At 41.1% G+C, this 24288-nt stretch overlaps 1 protein-coding gene across 2 annotated transcripts in view; it reads right to left on the minus strand.

Annotated features, from left to right (window-relative positions):
• Positions 1-443: 443 nt before the first annotated feature.
• The window catches only part of SLC9A4 (solute carrier family 9 member A4), a 60675-nt gene continuing 36830 nt past the window's right edge, over positions 444-24288 (minus strand). Inside the window, exons 7-12 of one of the 2 annotated variants that reach the window (XM_036907407.2) lie at positions 22201-22271; positions 19732-19893; positions 14369-14465; positions 10954-11085; positions 9700-9787; positions 444-3679 (exon numbers count right to left, since the gene is read on the minus strand). In XM_036907407.2, coding sequence (XP_036763302.2) covers positions 3324-3679; positions 9700-9787; positions 10954-11085; positions 14369-14465; positions 19732-19893; positions 22201-22271 — 906 coding nt within the window. In that variant the 3' untranslated portion in view covers positions 444-3323. Of the gene's footprint in view, positions 3680-9340; positions 9788-10884; positions 11086-14368; positions 14466-19731; positions 19894-22200; positions 22272-24288 lie in introns of those variants that run through there. The other variant, XM_036907410.2, reaches the window with a different exon arrangement.

Raw genomic sequence — 24288 nt, forward strand, 5'->3', positions numbered from 1 at the left:
TTATCTTATCAATTAATATATTTCAGCCCATGGTCCCACAGTTAAAGTGGTCTGGCTTCAGCAGTCAGGCTCTGATTGGTTCAAAAATCTAAATGATCTGAGTGGCAGGTGTCTGAATAGGTAAAGAAGTATTCTAGGAGTTTCCCTACAAGCCAAAGCCAACACTAATGGGCTGAAGATTTGAGTTCTGCCACACACCTGCCATAGTAGTCACCTCTTCTACAGGAATGATGATTCTGTCACTGAATTTGGAGTCCTACCTTCCCTGACTCCTTAACTTTCTCCAAGAAGAGAAGCACAGAAGTATATGGCCTTCAAGAGACAGAGAAAAGTGTGAAGGAAGTATAATAAAGTGTCCAGAATCTCACCTTCACTTTGTCACAGTAAATTCCCTTCTATAGCCAATGTTTCTCTTTTAGCAGGTTTGAGGTCCCATAGCATTACATCAGGTTTGAGGAGAATGAGTAAGAACATTTCCACATCCAAAACACCAGAAAATATGTGAAAACTGTTAAGTCAGAGAGTTGCTATATAGGATAAATAAAAGGACATGGTACTTTATCTGATTTCAGAATTCACTGAAATCCAAGAACATTCAAGCTAGCAACATGAATAGTTTTGAAAAAGTAAAAAACAAAACAAACACAAAACTTATGTTAGGAAATTGATCTTTGTGGGGTATTTGTGACTTTTTGAGGTTCAACATAAGAAGGCAAATTCTACCACTGGAAGAGAAGGTGTATGGCTCAGTGGACTGGGCACGAGGCCTAGGAAAGCACTCCTACAGGAGTCCATTCCCTCCCTGACTGAGGAGGGAACAAGAACCAGATCTTCCTCAACACTCAACAGGGCACTTTCTCCCCTGCCCTGCTTAGCACCTGTTAGAAAAACTCATCATGCAAAACTGATACCCAAGAGCATTCTCCAGGGAACCAGTACGCCCTTGGCCAATCCCCTGTGCAATGAAGATCAGCTCACACTGCATTTTGAAACAGTCCTGGAGGAGTACACAAAGAGGCCATTTCCACCATGAGCTCTCCAAGTCTGCCAGAGCTCCCAGGACCACTAGGGTCCTCAACCAGCCTTAACATCTAAGGAAGGCGCTCCAGGGCTGCCTCCCAGACTTGGGCAGCCATGGCCCAACAGTGTCTAGATGAACAAAGGGCCTCTAGGAACATAGCTCCACTATGGCTTCTACCAAGTTCCAATCTACTCACCAAATCCCACCATCCCTCTCCCAAGTGGCAGCAGCATCTCAGAGAACAGCAGAAGAGTTCAATGGATTGCACTAATCCTTAGACCCTGCTGACTCTGGGAAGGGGCCTTTGCAATCTGGATCTCTGGCAGTACATGGAGAGTCAAGTAAGTGACATAACACTCTGCACCTCTCAAGAATCAGGCTTGCATATGGCTTTGAAATTTCTCACGACTTCTCTCTGTTTCTCTATCTCCATCTGCACTTTAAGGATAATGACTCACTGACTCCCTCTCATGGGGCTTAAAGGTTTTTTTCTTTGTAAAACCTTTGCTTGTTTGTTTAAACAAAAAGAAAAACCCAGAGATCATTGGGTTTTATATGTACTTATATTGCTTTGGGGATTGCTACTATTTGGTAGGATATAGTTTTTATGAAGGTCAAAAAATGTGGACAACTTAGAAGCAGTCTTATATTTCAGATTCAGAAGAAAGTAAGTGGGATCCTTTGATTGACATTTCTACCACTGCAGCAGGAACCTAAGTGAGTGCCATTCACAAAATATAAATTCAGGGGAACACATATCTTTGTCAGTCACTCTTATCCATGGGTTATACTAGAGAACAGCTCCATGTCCTTCAAGGGAAAGCAGACCCTGAACTGGCACCAGGTAGCTCTCAAAACCTCATTTTTGTCATCTGGAAAATAAGAATGTCTGACAATATCTTCTCTGGTGTCCTTTCCAGCCTTAAAGTGAAATAGTCACCTCAATGTTTATAGATCATGTGCCATGCACAAGGCACCATAATTTAAACTAAGAGAAAAAATTGATAAAAGCTAAATAAAATACACAAAAATGGTAAAGCCTGGAGTTAAAAAAAATGATAAATGGATAAAATGTAAAATGAATAGAATAGACTATCCTCTCCACCCTTCAGACCACAGTAGTTGCACATTGCACGTGTTTAAGTGTAATTCCCAGATAAAGTCTATGACTTACCCAGTGTGGTGTGGGGGTACCCAAGAGGAAGGGAATCACATGCTCCCTCCTGATTACGGGGATTAAGGCAGATGCAGGGAGCAGGGAACAATGGATCATGGCCTTTAAAGGGGCATAGGATTTAATCAGTTGGGATGGTTAGAGATGACCTATAGCGATGATAAAGGATATTAAGTTTGATTGATTATTATAGATGAGATATTTGGCACAATAAATAGCACTTAATAAATATTTGTTGATTATAGGTGACCAGAAGAGAGAAAGGGGAAAAGAAGGGAAGGAAGAAGGACAGATAGTCATCTAGCAAAGTTGGTGACCTGGAGTGTGAAGTTCAAGGTCAATCTGGGGATGATGAGGATGAAAAATTAAATCGGAAAATAGTTTCAAGCCCTAGGGGAAAATATTGCACACCTGTTAAATACCTGCTGTTTTTGTCATTGTCATTAAAGCCTGTTTATGGCTATTTTTTATGTTTGTTTTTAAAATATATATTCCAATTATAAAATAGACTATAAGCCAACTGTTCATCAATTAATCCTCTGGTTTGTATCACATCTGTTATTGTTACTGATTAAATATGGTAATGCTATGACAAACTTTACCTCTCCCAATAACACATATCAGAATCATGTATGAATGCATTCTCTTTGGAGGGAGGTCAGCCAGCTTGTGAAGACAGTAACTCACCACGTGACCTTGGACCAAGTGTCATTTGGAGACACAGGGGTTTGCCAAGCAATTTCTAAGGCCCCTCTTAAGTTACAACTTGATTATAAGTGGCACATGCATATAATCAAGGTGAATTACTGATCAGTCATGCTTGTTTCTCAATACATTACAAGGATCACACACTCTTAAGAATCCTTAGTGAATAATTCCTGGGATGATTAACATTTATCACTCCCATGGAATTCATCTACAAAGTACACCAGCTAAGAATGTGGCAGAGCCTGCAAGTTTGACCCCAGTCATCCAAAAAAAATCTCCCTGCCTCTTGCAGATGCATATCTAACAGCTTGCATAAGAGTAAACTCAATAGCTATCTTCAGAACTCTGAAAATCCTTCTTTCATAATAATCAGAAGATGGACTCTTACAATACATGGAAACAATCTTGCGGACAGTAAAATTATTTTCTTCGGAGCAAAGGACTGTGAGACCTGTGGTGGCCCCTGTGGGGTCTGCGCTCAGCTGACCGTCTGGCCCCAGCTGCTGAGGCCTCTTCTTCACTCTCCCCCCCAGATTCATACTCCTCATCTACTGCACGAAACAGCGGTTTGGGCCTTACAGCCACCCTTCTGCCTCCTCCAATATGCTCTTCTTGGCTCACATTTCTTTGATAACTGACGTTTGATGGTTTCCTTCCTCTGTGTAAATTCCTCATTGGGATTATTTCTTGTACCAGTTGTCTTTCTTGAGGTGACCTTGTTTGACAGTGCGCCTTCAATGTGATGGACAGGAGTTCCAAATCACTGTTGTCATTATCTAGGAAAACATGACCAGGGAAGGAAAGAACAAGATACAAGATCAGAGAGAAGAGCTAACATACAGAGGGCAAGAACGCAGAGTGAAGCAATATCTTTCTTGAGGTGCCAGCTCTTACACTCAACTCTCTTATCAGCACGATTGTCCCTCTTCAAGGTTCCTACCCCCAAGGGGGGAGTGGAATAGAGGCTATATGTGCAGTGTTATAAATAAATAGAAATGGATGGAAAGCTTGTTTCAAGTAGACTCCTCCAGTTAAGTAAGGGAGTGTTTTTAACCAAATCAGATCAGTTGGTTATACGCCTTAGGCCATAAGACAAAAAGATGCTTTGTGTTGTCCACAGTCCCATGCTATACGACAGTCACGTGGTACTGTGGTATGAGACTGGTTGGTTCCTCTAGGTTTGTTTTTTGATCAGTGGTTACCAGAAAGTATTAAATCGAAGTTTCATCCCTTTGACCTCAAAATAGTCAATCTTAGAGAAACAGGGATGGGAGAGGGCCACAGCAGACAGCCATGTGTGGCAGAGCAACCATGACAAGATTGTGTCCTTTCAAAGGGTGGACAGATTGTGGCCGGCACACAATGACAATGATAATGATAGTAATGTCCACTTACTGAGAATTTACTAACTATCTGTCACTGTGCTAATCATTATAGGTCTATATGCCATTTAATCCTCATAACAACCCCTTGAATTGAGCAAAATTATGTTCATTTCACAGGTAAGGAGACTGAGGTTTCAAGAGGTTCAGTGACTTGCAGTGTCACATAGTGAAGATGGGACTGCCCTTTGAGTAGAGCCTACCTAGCAGTGCATCTGCTCCGCTAGGCTGTCCCTACCCTTGATGTATGCCGTGTGTGGGTCAGGTGGGCTACAGTGCAGGGAACCATTGGGTGTTTGTGTAGCATCCCCTCTTGTATGACCTTCCTAGTACTTAAACCATACCTAGAACATTGCCTTTTCCCTGCTTCACTGCAGACACATCTTCAAGGGAATGGTCTTCACAAATCTCACTTATTCTCATCTACTCAAGTTTTAACCTTACAAATTTATTTTCCCTTTAAAAATTCTTCTGAGACTATAGGTATTTTAAGACCTTTATATTTAAGTGGGGTTCTTTCTCCTACTTTCAACTCCATCTTAAAACAAAACAAAACAAAACAGGACCACAGCTAGAATAATATGTACACAGGTTTGTTTTTGACAAAATGTATTTAGAATCAGAAATATGGTTTACACTTGACAAAATGTGTTTTAACATCAAGAAAGTTTTAAATAACCTGTTCAATAAGGTTTATCTAAAATGTGAACAAATTATCATGAGCAGATAGCATGGAGGTTGATGGGAACTGGAGGTGGGGATCAACTGCTTTGAATAAAAACAGTTTATTTGCCCATTTTTTTCAAGACCTCCCTTCACCGTGTGCTCCATGATCTGGATGGGAACCAGGATTCCTCTTGATCCTTTGGAGCTTGGAACACTGTTGGGAAGGAAAGGACTCGGCTCGGTGGCGCAGGGAAGTCAGATACAGTGAGACAAGAGACCAAAGTCAAGAAAGCAAAGTAAGGTTTAATACACTCTGCATAGAGTAACAGGGCGGGCCTGCCTAAGATAAGACGGGCAGGCATGGATGCTCATTCTGAGGCTTCTTTTATGTGGTTCTGGCAGGGCAGAGAGGTCCTTGATTGACAGCTGTCAGCTCTCTAGGCTGGTTCTGATTGGTGAAATGGAGACAGGGGCTGTGCTGTGGCTGTGCCTCTGATATTTTTTATCTGGGGGACCCTGGACATTTCCTGAGTCACTTTTGGACCCTGTGGCTTCATCTGATTAACTCTTTGAGCCATTTCTGGCTTTCTGGTTCTATTTAATCAACTCCCTGAGTCATCCATCTTTGCGGGGCCCATTCTCCTTTCCATCCCGCTCATTTCTGTCTTTCTGCCTAACAACACTACCTAAGAAAAACAACTGCCTAGATGCTTCTGCGGCCGGAGCCGGCCTGTCCGCTCTCCCTCTCTGCCCTCTGGTTCCCAACCTCTGCTTCTGAGCACACGCTCCCCATAGAGGACAGATTCTGGCCACCATTTCCTGTTCACCTTCTGGTTATTGAAAAGCAGATTCTAAACACCAGGAAGGAGCTTGGGCAGGTGATTTGGTAAATTTCAACTTAAGTCACTAGGTCTGTCCTAGTAGGAGGAGGAAGGGGGTTGGAAAGCGGGGGCAGAAGGTGGAAAGCAGAAGGGCGGGTACTGGGTCTCGTACCATCTGCGTGGCCCTCCTGCAGCTCAGCCCTGCGGCAGGCAGCTCCAGGGAGCTCAGTGGGGACCTCTGCAGCAAAACTGGGGTATCTGCTCTATCTTCAGGCGACTGGCAGCCTTAACTTCTGGCAAGGGTCCTCCGGGGACAGGTGAAGGAGAAATGGGGGAAGCACTCTGCTCAGGGCAGCCAGATTCCATTACCCCAGGGATGGATGTGGATGTGCTGATTCAACACAAGGTATTTAGCGACATTGAGGGCAACCCTTCCCCTCCCCTCCTTAGAGTTTGGTTTTGCTTTAATTGTGGTGTAATACATGCCACAAAATAGCAAAAAAGCTGCCATTTTTCTATCATTTTCACCACTTTGAATCAGTGTACATTTGTGTGGCATTAAGTAGATTCACATTGTGCAACCATCAACATGCTCCATCCAGGGATATTCTTGATTTTCCCCAATCCACGAGGGTTTTAAGCCGTCTCTGGACATAGAAGGGGTATGCAGGCCGAACCTCTTTATTTACAACACCATGTGAGCCCCAAAGGCAAGGGAGCCTTGAAAGAGTGTGTGGAGCCCCCCAAACCAACAGGGAGCTCCCAGACATCCGGAGTAGGGGAGGTAACCCTGGAGGGCGAGGGCAGAGTGAGAGAGGACAGTGTCACAGCCTGGGTAGCCAGGACTGCTGCTGGACACCACATCTCCCTCATGTGCTCTCCTAGGGCCCCTCTGGCCTTTCCTTGACCTTGTCCTGGTCCTTCAAGTTTGGAGAGAAGGTGGATTCAAATCATTGTGCACATTGAAGACTATGTCAGTCTAACCCTCATTATTATTACAATTCTTTAAAACCGATTAACCAGTTAAATAAGTGCCACTTCATTACTTTTCCTTCTCAGATTTCTAGGTTTCTGCTCACCTAATGAAATTTAGAATCAGTTGAATACATTTGAAAAAAAAGTTCACTGGGACTAAGATTTCATTGCATGTCTAGATTCATTCATGTGGAACCGACTTTTTGAGTGTTGTCTTCCTTTCCAAGAATTTCCGTATCTGCCACATCAAGCCTTCTTTGATGTCCCTCAGCAGTAGTGATAATAATAGCTAATATTCCTTGTGAACTTACTTGATACCAGGCACATTTCTAAGAGTGCTATGTGCATCAACTGACTTCACCTCAGGGAGACACCTTTGTATGTGGAAAGCACTAATATTCTCTCCTTCATAGACAGAAGATGTCAGCATGAGAAGTAGACATATGTTTTCTTCCATAAATCCTATAAATATTTCTTGAGGATTTTGTGATTTTGACTGAAAGTATGAGTGAGATGCCTTTTGGGGCATTTATTGAAAGGATAGGATCATTTGATTTATTATTCAAGTGACTAATATAAACATATTTCTGAATGTTAAACAACCCCCACCTCGGGAATAAATCCCACGTTGTAAGGTGTAGTATTCCTTTAATGTTCTATTGTATTTTATTTATAATACTTTGCTTAAGATTGGTGTATTAGTGCTCAGGTAAGGCTGCTGAGTGGTTATCTCCTGCTACAGTAGGTGTCTGATATTGATGTGTATCTTGTAAGAACCAATTGTAAGACTTTCATGTTTTCTACTCACTCAAACCATTTGAATAGCACCAGGTATTTGTACCAGGAAAAATTTTTTTTTAATTAACTCACTATACACACTATAACTGGTGCTCTTTTGTCTTGTTTGCTTTTGTTTGTGGTATAGCTTTCTTATAAATTAATACTAGTTAAAAGAGTGATTTGGGAATAGATGATTAGATGGTTGAAACAGAATTGAGAGTCCAATCCCTCTCCAGAATAAAAGACTTCAGTACAACAAAGGTACATGTTGTCTTGGAGGAAAAGATGGTGTTGCAACAGGAGTGTAGCCATTTGAAAACAATCTAATCTAAAGTGTGCCACTATCTTTACACAAAGTTGAACCTTGATGGTTTGAAATTTAAACAGGAAAATTGAACTATTAAAACTCTAATTAAAAAGTTGGGTAAGTCATTTCTGATTTTTCTGTAGGAGATTGAGCAGATTTGATTAGGCAGAATAAAAATTTCTGAATAGCAACTATATCTAAAAATTAAAAGATAAATGTGAAGCTAAAACTACTGGCTACAAATATGGGACAGTAGATGATATCCTTGTTACGCAGTGTTCTTCATTTCATTTTAAGAGCACAACTCAATAGAAGGAAAAAATGGGCACAGGCAAAATCAGAAATTTCCCTTAAGGAAATACAGTGCCTCTAAATATATGAAAAATGTTCACCTCACTAAAAATCAGACTCAGATGAAAGTTAAATATAGGGTGTAAATTTCATCCTATCATATTGTTATTATTCAAAAGTTTAACAGTAGCCAAGTGATGGTGAAAGTGTTCAGAAATGACCTTTCTCACAGATTTGGTAAGTTTAAGATATGTAATTTTTTACATATTTTCTAAAAATTTTGTTTCCACAAAAATGCACTAAGGAAATAATTGGTTATTTGTGCAAAAGGTCAGTAATAAATGATCCAAGGTTCTTCTTATATATTGTTGCTTATGTTCATTAAAACTCAGAGATACCTTAAATATGTGTTAAGAGTTTAGCTAAATAGGCCATGGTGATTTCATATCATTGATTATTAGTAAGTGATTAAAAATGATTACTAAGTTCATAACTGCTGATATGGAAATATGCTCACAACATATGTTGAATGAATTAGACAATTTATAGAAATTACAAAACAATGACTATACTATGATTTTATTTATAATATAATGGTGTGTTTGTGATTTTATTTTTTATTTTTTATTTTTATTTTTTGTCTCAGGTACAGGTAGGATAGCACAGGGATGAGGATGGTGTAGGTCAATTATAGGAAGATGCTCACTGAAATGTTCTACAGTGATTATATCTTGGTGTTGAAATTTCAGGTGCTTTTAACTTTCTTTTTTTATGCTTTTCTCTACTGGTTTGTTTTGATTTTATATCAAGCATGTTTTTAAGTCAGAATAAAAATAAAGTTTCCTTTAAAAGAATATTTATATCCACTCTTCAAAGAATTAATTCTAGAACCCTATGTGTTTAGTTTTTCTGAATTTCCATGTTTTTAAGTCTTAAAAATAAATCTAGGAAAATTACAATAGATAACATGACATATTACATATACTATAGATCACCTTTTGCTAGTAGTCCTTTTATATACACATTTTTAAAATAACAGCTTTTATTAGAACAACAGGCAATTAATAATTCTAAGAATTCTACTTAAAAATTATATATTAAATTGGAAATATTTAATCAGTAAAATTTATTAAATTATTTTGGTAAATTTTAACCAACTTCGAAGAATTCTACTAATTTTTAAACTATGGGTGACCCCCAACAATTTTTAAAAGATGCCCATTTTACATTTCTCTAAGACAGGGGCCAGCAAATTATGACCCCTGGGCTATATCTAGGCTGTTGCCTCTTTTTGTATGGCCCCCGAGCTAAGAATGGTTGCCATGTTTTTAAATGACCAGAAAAAAAGTAAATAAAAGAAGAATATTTTATGATAAGTAGTTATGTGAAACTCAAATTTCAGTTTCCATAAAAGTTCTGAATCTGATTACTAAAAAAGTTGTTTTCTTTTTTATGTATCCTATAATATACCTACAAAATATTCTTGATTTTGCCTTTTGGCCCGTAGGCCCCCAAATAATTACCCTCTGACTCTTTCCAGAAAAACAAGAAAAGCAGCCAGGTACACAGCTTACCTGTGAATTCAGCAAGTGTCCTGTCCCTTCTTGTTGGCTGGGGATTGCTATAGGGAAACGAGAGGTAGCGGATGTTTTTGGTACTATCCTGTGGGTAACAAGCAGAAATAAAAAAGCAGAATTAATACAGAACTGAGAGCTTCCTGGCAACAAAGTGAAGGGTGCAGACCTCTCCCACAGGACCTGGTTCACGCACTGGCTTTCTGCTACTACGGTTTAAAGGACATGGAGTGTGTCAGCCTTCATTATGAATCTCCTTCTCCTTCATGGTAAAATAGACCATCATGACCCTCTCAAAGTTTTTTTTTGACAAGCACTTGTGTTTTAAAAAGGAAAACATGGAATTCTGGGTGAACATAGATATTTTTATGGAAAAGTATATTCAGTCCATGGTCAGGAGAGCTGCATTCTATTCGTCACTGATCACAGGATCAACCAATTAGCCTTTCTGTGCCTGAGTTCTATTGTCTGGGACCAGAGGATAAGAATACCAGTGTTACATTACCCACGGGGATAGTTTGAGGAGAAAGTAAAAACACTTAGCATTTCAGCTTTTTCAAAATACAATATTAACATTCCATCGCGATATTGTTAATAATTTTACAGGTACCTTTCAAGGTTACCTAGTCAGATGTGTGCTTAAGATAGGTCTTCCTATGAGACTACAGGTTGAATATTTAGTTTTATTTCACTTTAAAAATAATAAATCACAAAACTAAAATGTTTGAGCAAGGTCACTCCTCTCCCTAGGTAGTTACTAATGATACTATTATCATGATTATTATTACTTTTGAGCCATGGAGATAAGGAAAGAGATAGGCTCTATCCAGACCCAGCCTCCATCCAGAAGTCCCAGGAGGATGGCTTGATAGTGCCTCAGACAGGACAGTCAGACGCACAGTGGGAGACGTGCACATGAGACCCCCGAGTATTGGCAGGGGGGAAGAGAGCTCCCTAGAGGTGGGGGCTGTGGCTCATGGACGACTCCTCAGTACCCAGCGCCATGCTGTGCTCCCTAGAGCCACAGTGCAGTGAGTGTGCTCCTGTCACTGTCTCATCGTAGGGAGTCGTCTGACCCATGGGCAGATGCCTGGGGACTCAAAAGAGAGGTTGATAGGTATCCTGCACCCACTTACTTTTGCATTTCTCTGGCAACAAGGTGGTGAGTTTTGTTTGTTTAAATACCTGTGGTGGGCCCCAGCGGAGGCCCTGAGCGGGGACCAGCCCGGCTCCAGGCACCTCAGGAGTCCTTACCGGCTTCACCCACGGCAGGCTGTGGCCTTTCCTCACGCTCTCCCTTAGGGTGTTCTGGCGGCGGATCAGAATCTCCTTGGCCTGCTTCTCGCTTGTTTGGGGTTTCAGGTTGTATTTGTTGTAGGACAGGGTCTGCAGGAAGAATGGAATGTGAAATACGTAAGGACGTCTCCAGGACAATTTGTAACCTTCGGAAAACATGGAAATATCACGACCTAAGGCCACTAGAGCAAGCAGGCATCATGGAGGTCGTCTGGGCCTCAGCCTCCATTACAGAGAAGCAAGCTGTGCCCTGAGGAGAAAGGGCTGTGCAGATGCCCTGTCAGGACAGAGCTGTGACAGAGCCCACGCCCTCTGGCTTGGAGAGAGTGCCGTCCCCCTACTGTCCTTGCAGTGGTCTGCCCCAGGGAACCCACAGACTTTGGCTTCCACAAGTACACACTTCTTTCCCAAGTCATGTTTTTGGATTTAATGGATCAGGGAAATGTCAAAACTAAATGTCAAAACTTTGGGAATCTCTATGAGGTTGCTATTTTAAAATTTTTTCAATTAAAGATACATTAAAAAAATCAACCAATTACTATCACCAGTTCCAAAAGGAAGAGATCTTTTAACCAAAATATTAGCTAAGAACTTAATCTCAAACAATGAACAACGCTTCCATTTATTTTCATGACAATTTCTTCCTTGTCATTACCCAGGCCAGGGAAAATCTATCTTAAACCATAGACCAACATCAGTCTTCAGATGCTTGCAAAGTGCTTAACTGGAACTTCTCTTGTTTCTTCTCACTCAAGGTTCACCAGTGAATATCCTGTGTCCCCTGGGTCAGTAGGTCCCATTGGATAATGAGATCAAGACTGAGGCGTTATGACTCCTGGTTAATGGATGCTTTAATAAGGATTGTCAGTTCAACAGCAAAAGACCAAATGCTCTATGTGCAGGTGCCATGGTAAGCACAGGATTTCTAAAAAATGGATACATTAGAATTATGGTCTTCAAAAGGCTGACAGTCTACTGGGGATATAAAACAAATAAGCACATACTGCATAGGGCCAGCTAAGTGCTAAGACAGTGGACTGCAGGGAGTTGGAGTGTACAGACAAAAGGTGCTTATCCCATCCTTGGGGCGGAAGGTGCATTGCACTGAGCTGAGTTTTGAGAGATGAATGGATGTTCCCTCCAGGAAGAGGGAACACATGAGATGAGACATAGCTGTGAACAATTTGGGGGATTGGGGGGGCCACTGGAGCAGAGCTGGGCATTGTTTTCACAGGGGAATGAAGTGCTCTACTCAGAGTACAGTGAGAACTGAGACTAGCAGTACAGGAAGGGGCTGGGGACAACCTGTCAAGACAGGAGACTCCACCCTCCAGGTCGAGGGTCTCCTAGGTGGGGTGCACACACTCCAAGGGACACGAGATGACTCCAAGTGTGAGAAAAGAAAACCCTAATCCTTATATTTCCATTTTTAAAATAAAAATTACAAAAGAGATTAAGGTTTATTAGTATTTAACATAAGGATTTATAATAGACCCTCGCCTGGTCAATGTGTGAGATGGCCACGTTTCCACCCAGAACACAAGAGGGAGTGTGTAGCAAGGAGTCAGACCCTGAGCCCATCCCAGCCTTGCCCGGAAGTGATTCCTGACTCTCAGGATGGTCTCTGCCAGCATGCAGACGGTGAAAAACCCCACACCTCCTAGCCCAGCACCGCCTGAGACCTCCGGAACTATCACGCAGGTTAGAGGACTGCAGATGTCACCTTCCGTGACAGTCCTCCAAACTGTAGCATGTCCACTAGACACAAAGCAGATGAACGGTTGCATCTTTGGAGCAGTTTTTCCTTCACGAGAGCAACAGGGCGCTGGAGGAGGAGAGGAGTCACTGACCCCGAAATGACAGAGAGCAGGGAAGGATGGGTGAGTTTCACTGCCTCAGACAGCAGAAGTGGAGGCAAAGGCACCTAAGAGGCTTGGAGCCGCCCTGTTTGTTGTTTATGCTCTCCCACACAACTTCCCAGGACCTATCTTGGATTTGGGGGCAACAAGGAAGGGGAATGTAAGTGGCTTAGAAGGCAGGAAGCTGGGAACAGATGTCATGGGCACGCTCACAGAGGAAGAAGAAAGGTGGCTATGTGGGAAGCCGCAAGCAGGAAGGAAGAGAGACTGGGCGGCTGGCCTCACTTCAGGCAGCGGTGGAGTCCTGGGGCCTCGATCTCCGTTTCTAGACCTTGCCTAAACTCAGCCGTCATCAACATGGGGAAAGGCTGAGCACCAGGCACCCCTCGGGCCTTGGCCCTCACTAAGCCAGCCGATATTCATCAAACCAGGAAGTTCTTGACTGTGTATCTAAGGCAGAATGTGATAGTCTTACTGAAACAGTTTCACTTGGAATGATTTGAAAGCAGTTGAATTTACTCCAAGCGTGCCACGACTGACGCCGACCTCTATTCCTTCAACAGGCACAGAGCCTTTCATGACACATTCCCCTTAATCACTGACCTTTCCAAAACAAGCAGCCAGAGAACACTCACTTTCACTGGATCACGGAAATCTGGAATCATGGAGAAAGCACTGGGTAGGAGTTGAAAGACCTGGGTTTGTTTTGTGACCTTAGTCATATCAGATAAACACTCTAATAACCTTAGTATCTTCTTAAAAATGAAGAGTTTGGACTGGATGATTTTTTGGTCGGTCCCATGAAGACTATGATCATAGTCACAGATACCACGGCTCTCACAAATGAATTCACTTATATGCAAGAACTGGAATGCTCAACTGAAGCCTCCAACAAAAAGGCCTCCTGTTTAGAGGATGCAAGTTTAACTATCATTTGAATGTATCACAGTTTCAGAAGGACTCACCTGCCGCCCCCAGAAATTCTCTTACTATGCCCTGTGGACCAGTTCCCAAGGGCTAGCATAGACTCCACACCTTTCTCCAAAAGTGGAAAATAATAAGCCCAATGTGTTTCCTTCCATTCCAGCTTTCAGCCTTGCAGTTTCAATATTCTAACCTAAACCATCTCAGTTTTCTAAGCTCTTTTGCAGGCAATCGGATCATGACAACTCTAGCACCACGACATCTGGCTCTTGCTGGTGGTGGGGTGGCTGAGCTCCTCCTCTTGCCCGTCTCTAGAGGGAGAGGGACCTGCTGGCTCTGGAAGCACCAGGCTGTAGGGTGGGGGCAGCCTGACCCCTAGGGCCTGCAACTGGATTTACATTTCTTTTTATATCACGGGTGCCAATAGTGCTGCAGAAAGATAACAATTAACTTTCTGTTCCCCAAAGGAAGCATAGAGAAACTGTTCCACAAGAAGGCTGCTTTAAAACGGGCAATGTGAACGACAATGGATGCCTGGAGGACTGGCTCCAAGGACAGACAAGGGGGCGAGTCAGACGGCCTATACACACCCTTTGGCGAACTTGGTACATGCTGTGTGTCAGAATGTCCCTCATGGACTCCACGTCTTCAGGGGAAAGCCTTTTGGTTCCTTGTGTCCTCTGGGCCCTGGAAACATTATGGGAAGGAAGCCAAGCATTATTCCATGTTGGCCAGAGTGCTGCCAGAGTATCAGTGCACTTGGAGTTCCAAGTTCCAGAACCCCAGTTTTTACATAATTTCTCCTATTGGTTTATTAGTAAGTTCATGTGAAATGTCAGTACATGTGTCTGGATTTACATTTGAAAAATATGATTCCTTGGCCTATAGCTTTTATGTGAGAATTATGCTAACTCATTTTTAATAAGGGGTTTAAGGTGGTGAAACACTTCTTTCCTTGTATCAGTTATGAACAGACACAAAAAAATGCAAAATACAATAAAAATCAATTATTAGAAAACACATTTTTAAAAGATACCATGCTCTCTACTTCATCATGTAAGAACTGATTATTACTTTGTGCCATCCAAATGTTTTACTGTTAGATTCAACAAAAAGAAGATTTCTCAGCCAAGGCTGACTCTTGGTTAGGTCTGTACTTATCTCATTGTGGACAGGTGACAAACAGCCCCTGGATGACACCATCCTCACACCACATCTTGAGCAGCATTGATCGAAGGGAGCATTAATATTTTTAAGAGTACGTGTATGAGTACATTTATCTTGGAATTATCCCTGTAGGGATTTTATCTTTGGTTAAAGAACAATTGTAAGAAACTAGGATCATATTTTACAAGAAAAATTAGACAATTTATGCTCTGAAAGTCAACCCAGCTGAGACACTGGGCACAGGAGTTCTGGAAGCAGTTGACCGCTCCCTGCCTCCTCGCTGATAGCGCGTCCTTCCCCATGAGCCCACCCCCACCCCCCACCCCCACCCCCGTTCACCGAAAGGGTTTAAAAGCCAAGTCAGGCCCAAGTCACCTATCAATGCACAATTGTCCTCTAAGGATTTCAAAGTCATGGCATTGTTATGTGCAGAATCCTCACGTGACAAGTATATTTGATTTCAATCACTTCAATCTAGTAATGATAATTTCTAGGGACTTTTTGTTGTATGAATAATATATGTTTACTGAAGCAAAAAGGAAAGAACTAAAGAAAAACCCATTTTGAATACTGTCATCTCCCCTAATATCTTGGTTTAAACCCTTAAGAGTTTAGATTTTTCTTTCTCATTGCAGCTTTTCTGAATGCCTGAGGGCACTGATGTGCTAATATCTGCCTGCAAAGGTCTCAGAATAACTGATCACAGGGACAAGTAGCTACTAGTTTCAATACAGGCCACTTTTTAAGTATTTCCCCCCCAAACAGTAGAAGTTTAAGCCATAAATTACATAGGACATTTTCTAAGCTATGTACAATTGGTGAAAATATTTTTAAGGACCTGGACACTGTATTTCACAATATGCCAGGATTTATTTAGCAATGCTATCTGTAGACTAACTATTGCCCTTTCTACATTATCACTGAAATCAGAATTTCCATATCTCAGAGCTGCAAGCACTACTTATAATTCAGTTACCACCCTTGGTGATTTACACATTATTATCAGGGCATTTCAACTTAACTGTTTAAATAAGCTTCAAATAAAATTTATCCTGACTTAGATACACCCACACATGCCCACAATCTGAACACATTCCTTTATTATGATGGAAATAGTCTACTGCTAAGCAGAAACAACAGCTGTAATAAAAAAATTACACTTCCTGTGTTCATAATAAAACAACCAAATAGGACGAACTACTGGTGAAGGAAATGATAAAGTTAAACTTGAGATAGCAATAGATCTAACTTGGCATTTTCCCCAGTTTATAATGATCACTTTGGAAAGGGCCAGACTTAAGGTCCGTTCTGGCTGCTGGCCGAATGTTATTAAAGTATCCCAAAGGCATTGTAGCTCACTGATGCATACTGAGAAGTTGTAGTTATAAAATTACACAGTGAAATTAGTAACTTGGACAAGGTGATACCTGGAGTTTTCTACATGCACTTCTTTAGCAAAATTATCCCCAAAATGATCATAACATGACAAGGAAAGATGAAATCCTTTAAAAAACTTAATGTTGGAAATCTCTAGGTCAAAAAGGTAAAATTGCAAACAGAAAGACTCTTGTCACTGGAACACTCATTTATTATCTGTAAAGGAAATCTATGTCACCTTAAATAACAGCCCTGTGGTAATTTCATGGCTATTAAACTCTTGGGGAAATCTGAGTCTAAATATATCTGAATATAAGATTTGCATTTCTCAATTTTTTCTTTTTATCAGACTCTATAATAATGTAAAAAGGGGCTTCAATTCTAAACACAGCAATATAGACATGAAATCTAGAAGATGCTATATTTATGCCATAATAGGGACTGCCAAAAGATCAAATACTATATACCCTGATTCGTTCAGAAGAATCCATCCTCTTTCAATACCTTTATCCATGAAATCCATGGGAAATGCATGAGAGGATGACCGATTCATGCCCACTAAGTGAGCAAGGATACCCCGCAGCCCTTCTGTGTGTGTGGTTGCCTTATGTCTGTTTAGAAAGGTCACCAAGATGACCAACATTTTAGAATGAGTGAAGAGTGGCAGAGAAGAGGGCCTGATTCCCAATACAGTGTTCCATTCTGGAAGTGAAAATGATATCAGAATCTTCCTTCCAGAGCCTGCGGTGTAAGAATGCCTAAATGTAAACAAATACCTGTCAATGTGATCAATTAAAAACTTAAACAATAATTAATGAAAAATTAACCAACTACTTCTTAAAGCTTGGACAGTATTAATCAGTTTGAGCCTCTATCTTCTGATATTTCTAAAGGATTACTACTCAATGGAAAAATGAGGTGCCTCATATTTAAAATGACAATCCAGGTACATATTCTACCTACTCCACAGTTGTCTGAAGGTCAGATAAAATAATGGACATAGAAGCAATGGGATTCCATAGCATCACTGTGATCCGTGCTGTACTACAGACCACTTCTGGTGCTAGTGTTCTCCTGAAGGTCCCAGAGTTTGGAAACTCAACTGCTGGTAGAACAATTGCTTAAACTTCTAAAGAAAAAAATATATGTGCATTTTGTTGTTATCATCTCATACAGAATAATAAAAAGCGAGCTGAGTACACACTTCTTCTTCCTATTATTGTATGAAGGTTTGTTTTTTAAGAATTTAGCTGCTTTGATCTTAGAAGAGGAATTCCTTTTTGCTTGATGTCCTCCAGATTTCTGATGAGATCAAATAAATGCAATTTAAATACTAAACTTGTATTAAATATCACTTTAAAAAATATCCTCTCCCACTCCAGTAAACTAACTGGTTTGGGCTTTAGGAGGGAAAAAGGTATCTCCAACCTAAAAGACTCTCTTACTAACCTTCAATCAATGTCTGAAAATATAATTGACTCGGCAGAAGGGCTCCCACCAAATACAGCTGGATTAAAAATTGCCTTAGGTCAGAAACAGGAGCAACTGCTTATGACCTATGCCGCACTACAGAGATTCAAAATATGTCTGGGCACATGATAGGCTGATTCTCATTTGAGATAAGCACCCCTACATTCCTTGACCAAGTGCTCATATAACTAGTAAGCAGACCAGTGGAGGAAGTTCATAATGGTCTCAACTGCCTGAACCTGCCCAGCCCTCCTGCACTGCATTCAGTTAACTCTCATTCATCCTTCAGTGAGCAAGTCAGACTCCAGGGACCAGGGGAAGGTTTCATCTCTTATACTCTTATAGAACCCTAGATATGATGATTATATGTTGTGTGATCTTTTTTATTAATGCCATGGCTCTCCTGGATCTTATTTCCATGAGAGCAGTGACTGCACCTGCTTTCACAGTCCTTGGCATATAACAGGTGCCCGAGGAACAAGGTTGGACCTAAGGTAGGGTGAGAGAGTCCTCCTCTCTGGTAAGAGGAATTGAGAAAGTTCAATAATCAAGTGTAGTAATCAAATGAAGTTAGGTTAGAAAATAAAGATCAATGCCAAAAATTGCATGATTAATACAGTATCAACATTTCAATAACAACAGGATCAATATGACTGATGTTTCCTTTGTCTCAGGCCTTAATAAGGGCAGAGCATGGCATTGACAATAAATGTTAGCATTTTAGTGTCAGAAGTTTCCTTCTAGCCATGTAATGGGCAGCACCAGAACAAACAACCCAACTACAAAAAACAGTCTCTCCAAGAAATAAGGCAGGAAGCTTTCTGTTTATACCCAGATGGCCTCAGGGACACTAGTTTAGATTTTTTCCCAGGCTGTGTAAGAAAAGCAATGGTGTTTCTGATTCTTTTGTGAGTAAGGGATGAGAAATAACACTCAGACATTCGTGACAATTTTGCTGCTCTCTATTCTTAGCTGTTCTCTCAAATTGCCTTTCGAACATGAGTGCATAATTGAATCGCATGATCAAGTGTCATTACCTGCTGAAGATGACAGGATGGAGAAGTTGGTGTTCCTTATTCTAAATACAACTTGTGACTAATTTTTCCAATTCATAAACCATTTCTTAGGAGAAAACTGGGCATCTTGGAGGGGTTGAATTACTTCTTGTGACACTGAAGGGACTTTGCTAAATGTCACAGGGTCAAAGCAACTTTTAAAATGTCTAGCCAGCTATTGGGACCTTTGGTTTCCAGAAGTTCCACCAAAAGCATCATGTTTCACAGGTAATCACCTGGTCCTGATGGATTCATACAACAGTATGGACACCCTGCCTCTACTCCAACTCCTTCAGGGTCTCTGCTCCACAAGAAGCCAGTCCTCCCCCTGCACCAAGCTGTGTGCATTCCACAGACTCAAGGAAAATCTCAAACTCACACACAAATCTTAGACACAACTACAAACACAGCTCTTAGTTTAAAGAGCCTACCAACTGCCACATCTCTCCTACAACCACTCATCCCCAAATCTATGTTAGCAGCACCCCATGCGGACCAACAAAGAGAAATTGCCTCATGAGAGCAATACAATAGTAGGATTCACAGAATCAATGAGCAGGGGTGAAAGGGTAGAGATTTCTAATCAGGAAGAGAAAGGGAAAGTCTTGTAAAATATGCTGTTATTCTATAAATTCACTCCCCACCCCATGAAAGGTGATATTCAAATACAATAGGCAACTTTTGTCAAAAAGTGGTTTTCAGAAACTAGATGAAACACTTCGTAGCCAAACTACAAAATGCCAAGACTTAGATCATCTTTTTTTTCATGATTTCTTCCTATGTCTGCTTCTTCACTTCCAGTATTATCTTAAATGGAACAATGTGTTAGTGCCCCTTGCAATTCTGGTGTGGAAAGTCTAGATCAAAGAGCAGATGTGACTTACAGATGGGGCGTGGGGAAGGTTGTAGAACTTAGTATCCCCATCTCTACCATCTCAATAGCTTGTTTCATTTCCAGCTTCTTGTACAAAGAAACAATGCTTGATTTTGGCAGGTTCTTTCGGATTAGGATTTTCCGTAAATATCTGTGATCAAACTTCTTAAACCTAAAAATGAAAATCAACATTTGGAAATCTTTAACCTCTGTATATATAAGTATGTATTTTTCATAAAACAAACTACAACTTAACTTTATTCTGAAAAACACCAGGACAGTACCAGAAATTCAGAGACTTTGCACACACTTTTTTTTTTTAATCATAGACTTTATACTTTTTTTTTAAATAAAGAAAGAATGGCCTACTGGCCTGAATACATTGAAAATCAACTAAACAAAAGGAAAGGTCAAGTGGCAATCAGGGTAAAAAGTATGCATAAATTGTGAGCTGGGGAGGCCCAGGCCAGCTCAGCCCCAATTGCAGGAGAAGAAATGAGAGGGTTGAGGCTTTTGAACACATCTTCCATTCTAATAGCTCATAACGGTGGCAGCTGCACTTACAGTAATAGTGGCCCATTCAACCAGAACCCAATACATTTAAATGGCCCAGTAGTTACAGTAGTTTTGCCCATTATGCAGAAGATCATTTTGAATTCTGCCAATTAAGAGGATGGGAGGGAGAAGCCACGTATCTCCTGACAGTCTGAATGACGGAGCATCTGAATAGGGTCGATGCTGATGGCCGCTGACTATTGTAGCAATCCTCCCGCCCACCCATCAGGCTGAGCTGAACGTGTGCCTCCGGAGTCAGCCATTTGTTCCAAGTAAGAATTTTCAATGCTTCCAATCATGTTACATTCAAAGAGTAATTTGTCAGCCTGCTTTATTTTCTGGGGGAAACATAACTCCCAGGGCTGTGGGCTTATTATCTGGTGATTGGTTTCCTAGTCTGAGTGGTGGATGGGCCCTTTATCAGTCAAGCCTCCTCTGTAATTTCTTAAGTGCTGGGGTTGGTGTTTGGCTCACACTGGGCCCCTCTCCCTCCAACTGGGTCAGCTCCTCAGGTTCCAGTTTGATGCCTTTGCTCATGTTCCTGTTTATTCCTCCATCCACTGTAACCAGCTCCCTGACTGTCAGGACTTGTCTGATGCTGTTCACAACAAGCTCACCTTGACCTTATGCTGTTCAATACCAGTGGGTGCTGTTTCCCTTGCCCTGCTTGCCAGGGGGCTCCTCCTGATGTGCCCCTGGGTCATTTCCTCAGCACCCCTCACATCTGGCTTAATACCCATCCTAACAACTTCTTCCGAGCCTCCTCTGCCCTTCCTCTTTCTTACCTGCCCCGTGGGAATGGGAGCTTCTCAGAGTCCTGTTCTCAGGCAGCATCCCCTTTTGCACCCCTGTGGTTCTCTCCCCTATGACCACGGATTTAGTTATCACATGCTCACTGACAACTCACAGCCTTTATCTCCTGCACCACCTTCCTCCTGAAAGTGAGACCGCATTCTAAAAGGAGACTGAGTATATATTTGAGATAACTTAAACAGAATAGATTATTTAATTCTAAACATTCTTCTATAATCTATACATTTAACCATGGCATTATGTCCCTAGGCTCTCTATCTGGGGTTCTGTGGTTTATTGAAAGCAAGGAGTTCATTTTAAAGCCAGACCTCACTTTAGATCAAGGTTTTTCTGTTGAGCAGGTTAACTAACAAAGATGGTTTCCTCACCTTTGAAATGAGAATGACAGCAATAACACAGGACAGTTAAAGCAACCACATAAAATATAACATAGTCTCTTTGATATCACCAACATCAATTTGTTCGCAAGCCCTAGAGAGGAAACATATACCATTTGGTTAACTCAGCTACTGCTAACTCCTACATCTTCCAAACAGCTGTGTGTAAGTCCAAAACTCCTCTTTCTCATCCTCAGTAAAACTCTTCTCAGAGCCATAATTCAGAAATATGGCTATAGATTCACTCCAGGAAGAGAACGAGTTCTGAAATGTAAGAGGTGCCAGGGGAGGGGACTTTGGCAATCCTACAGAATCACCAGGTGGGAAGGATTCTTCAAGGTCTTCAACTACAGCCTCCCCTAACCATGGAGGAATCTCTTCTGCAGGATCCCTGATGCGATGCCAAACTCCCTTTGCAGACTTAGGAAGCCAGTCATTCCATGGAAACTTGACTTTATTTTAAACTTAATCTGACTTCTCTAATCTCCATATCTCCGTGTACTGGTTCTCTCTGAGATAGCCTAGTCTACCCACTGACAGTTCTCCATTTTCCAGGCTTGGCATTCCCAGGAATTCCGCCATCTTCTTGCATGCCATGGCTGCTAGGACCTTTGATTGCCTGGTCTCCTACTCGTGGCTTCTTTCTGGCTTCATGTTCAGCTTCTGGTGTCAAGTTGTGAGTTTCCCAAGCCCCAGATTCCCCTCCTAGATGGTGAGACCATCCACCTCCTTACTTGTCTCTCACTTGATAGTGGCTCCATTGCCCACACACATCTTCAATTCCAGCTTTCAAGTGATCCATCAGCTGCCAAGCCGAACAAGAAAATAATTGCTGGTGAAACATTAACTCTAAAAGACACACAAAGAATGCTAACATGCTTGGAAAAACAAAGGATGCTTTAATTTCCTGGAGCCTGTCCTCTCCTCTGTCACTCTGTCCTTGTAACTGAAACTTATAATGTCTTTCATAATAATTTAACTTAGTTTCATGATTCAGAGACTCTGTAGATAAGTTCCTTAACAATGCACATAGCTTGCAATGAAGACCAGGTACCTGCCATTTGCCTTGAATAATATTTTTCTAAAATGATAGAGGAAATTTCACATTACTGAAGTCACCTGGATGTAAAGTCTAATGATTAGCTGTTAACTTTTAATTTCATTGCAAAAGAAAAGAAAATGCCAGCATCCACTTTATAAAGTTTCTAAGAATACAATTCTATAGATATTCTATTATATACCAACATATAGCAATAAAACTTATCTATATGCCTCATTTTTTAATCTATTTCTCTTACTATTTACATTTCACCACCCAAGCCAATTACACCATGCTTGCTTTATCCAAATTCTTTACAGGAATTCAGAAAAAAAGCACAATCTCTTCAAAATTTATGAATTAGTCTTCAAGTAAATTAAATTTGTAATAATTGAAGTTTATACCAGATTCTAAAAATTTTTGCAAAATAGATTACAAATTAATTCTGAAGTAATTAATGTACATTCTACCAATAATTAAAACTTTATTTGAAAAATAAATAAATAAGAAAGGAGTAAAATATTCAAGTTTTATTCTCTCAGGTATATTTTCTAATTTTTCAAAATAATGAACATAAGAGATAAAGATAGAGACAAAAACCTCCAGTCATGTTTAAGGCATTGTGTATTTTAAAACACTCACTCCCTATTCCCATCTGTTGAACATTTTCAAATGGTCTTGAAAATTTTTGATTTGGGTTTCCTGGAATTTAAATTTATTTCCTCAGGTGATTTCGGCCATGAATTCAGGGCTGATTTTGAAAGACTTCATCAGTTACTCCAACATTAGAATCATGAACTCTCAGGGATGAAAGAAACCTAAAAAATTATCTTGGCCAATCACCTCCTCAAAGCTTGAATCTCCTGCTCAGCACCTATGCCAAGTGTTCCTAATCATTGCTTGCGCACATCCAATTCATCTTTGGGTGTGCCACACAAGAAACAATTGTCAGAATGCTCTTCATTAACAAAGGTGAAGTCTTTCTCCCTCTGTCTTCCATCCCTTAGTTCTTCCCATTGCTATTCCCTTGAGCCACACAGAATGGCATCCCTTCAACATTGTGTTGCATTTAAACAGGTAAAATCCATGCTCAACTTCCTTTTCATCTTCATCAGAGTTGGATGCTTTCATAAAAATTGCCACTGGGCCATGTCTGCAGAAGTATTCGAAGTCTTTACCCCTTCCTAATTAAAAGTTCAGAAATAGCTGAGGGTTCCATGTGCCATTGGTACCAATGGTTTTAGAAGCAAGTAGGGCAACTTGGAATATTAGTCACCATGACAGCTTTTGAGGTGTCAGCTTGCCTAGTCTAGCCCCTAGTGATTATTAGCACTAATCTAGATGCTGCTATGAAGGTATTTTGTAGATATGATTAGAGTTCATAATAGTTAATCTTAATAGTTACCCTAGATAACCTGGGTGGGCCTGGTTTGATCAGTTGAAAGGCCTGAAGAGTAGAGCTGAGACTTCCCTGATGAAGAAGAAAGTTCCACTCGTGCACAGCAGCTGTAGGTCAAGCTTGAGAGTTCCAGTCCACCCTCCTTGCTGGCCTGTCCTACCTATATTGGACTTGCCTAGCCAGCCTCCACAGTGGGTAACCCTACCCCTCACAACAGAGCCCTTAGTACATCTCCTACTGCTTCTGTTTCTCTGCTGGACCCAGATAGAAACACTGCCAGCTCAGACCAAAATGAAAGGAGACAGCATGAGAGCAGGCTGTCAGATCCTAAAGTTCTCCAGGCAAGAAACAAGCTGATCAAACTGATGAGGTGCAAACACATGC

This window comes from Manis pentadactyla, chromosome 2 (assembly GCF_030020395.1).
Source record: "Manis pentadactyla isolate mManPen7 chromosome 2, mManPen7.hap1, whole genome shotgun sequence".
Taxonomy (NCBI): Eukaryota; Metazoa; Chordata; class Mammalia; order Pholidota; family Manidae; genus Manis; species Manis pentadactyla.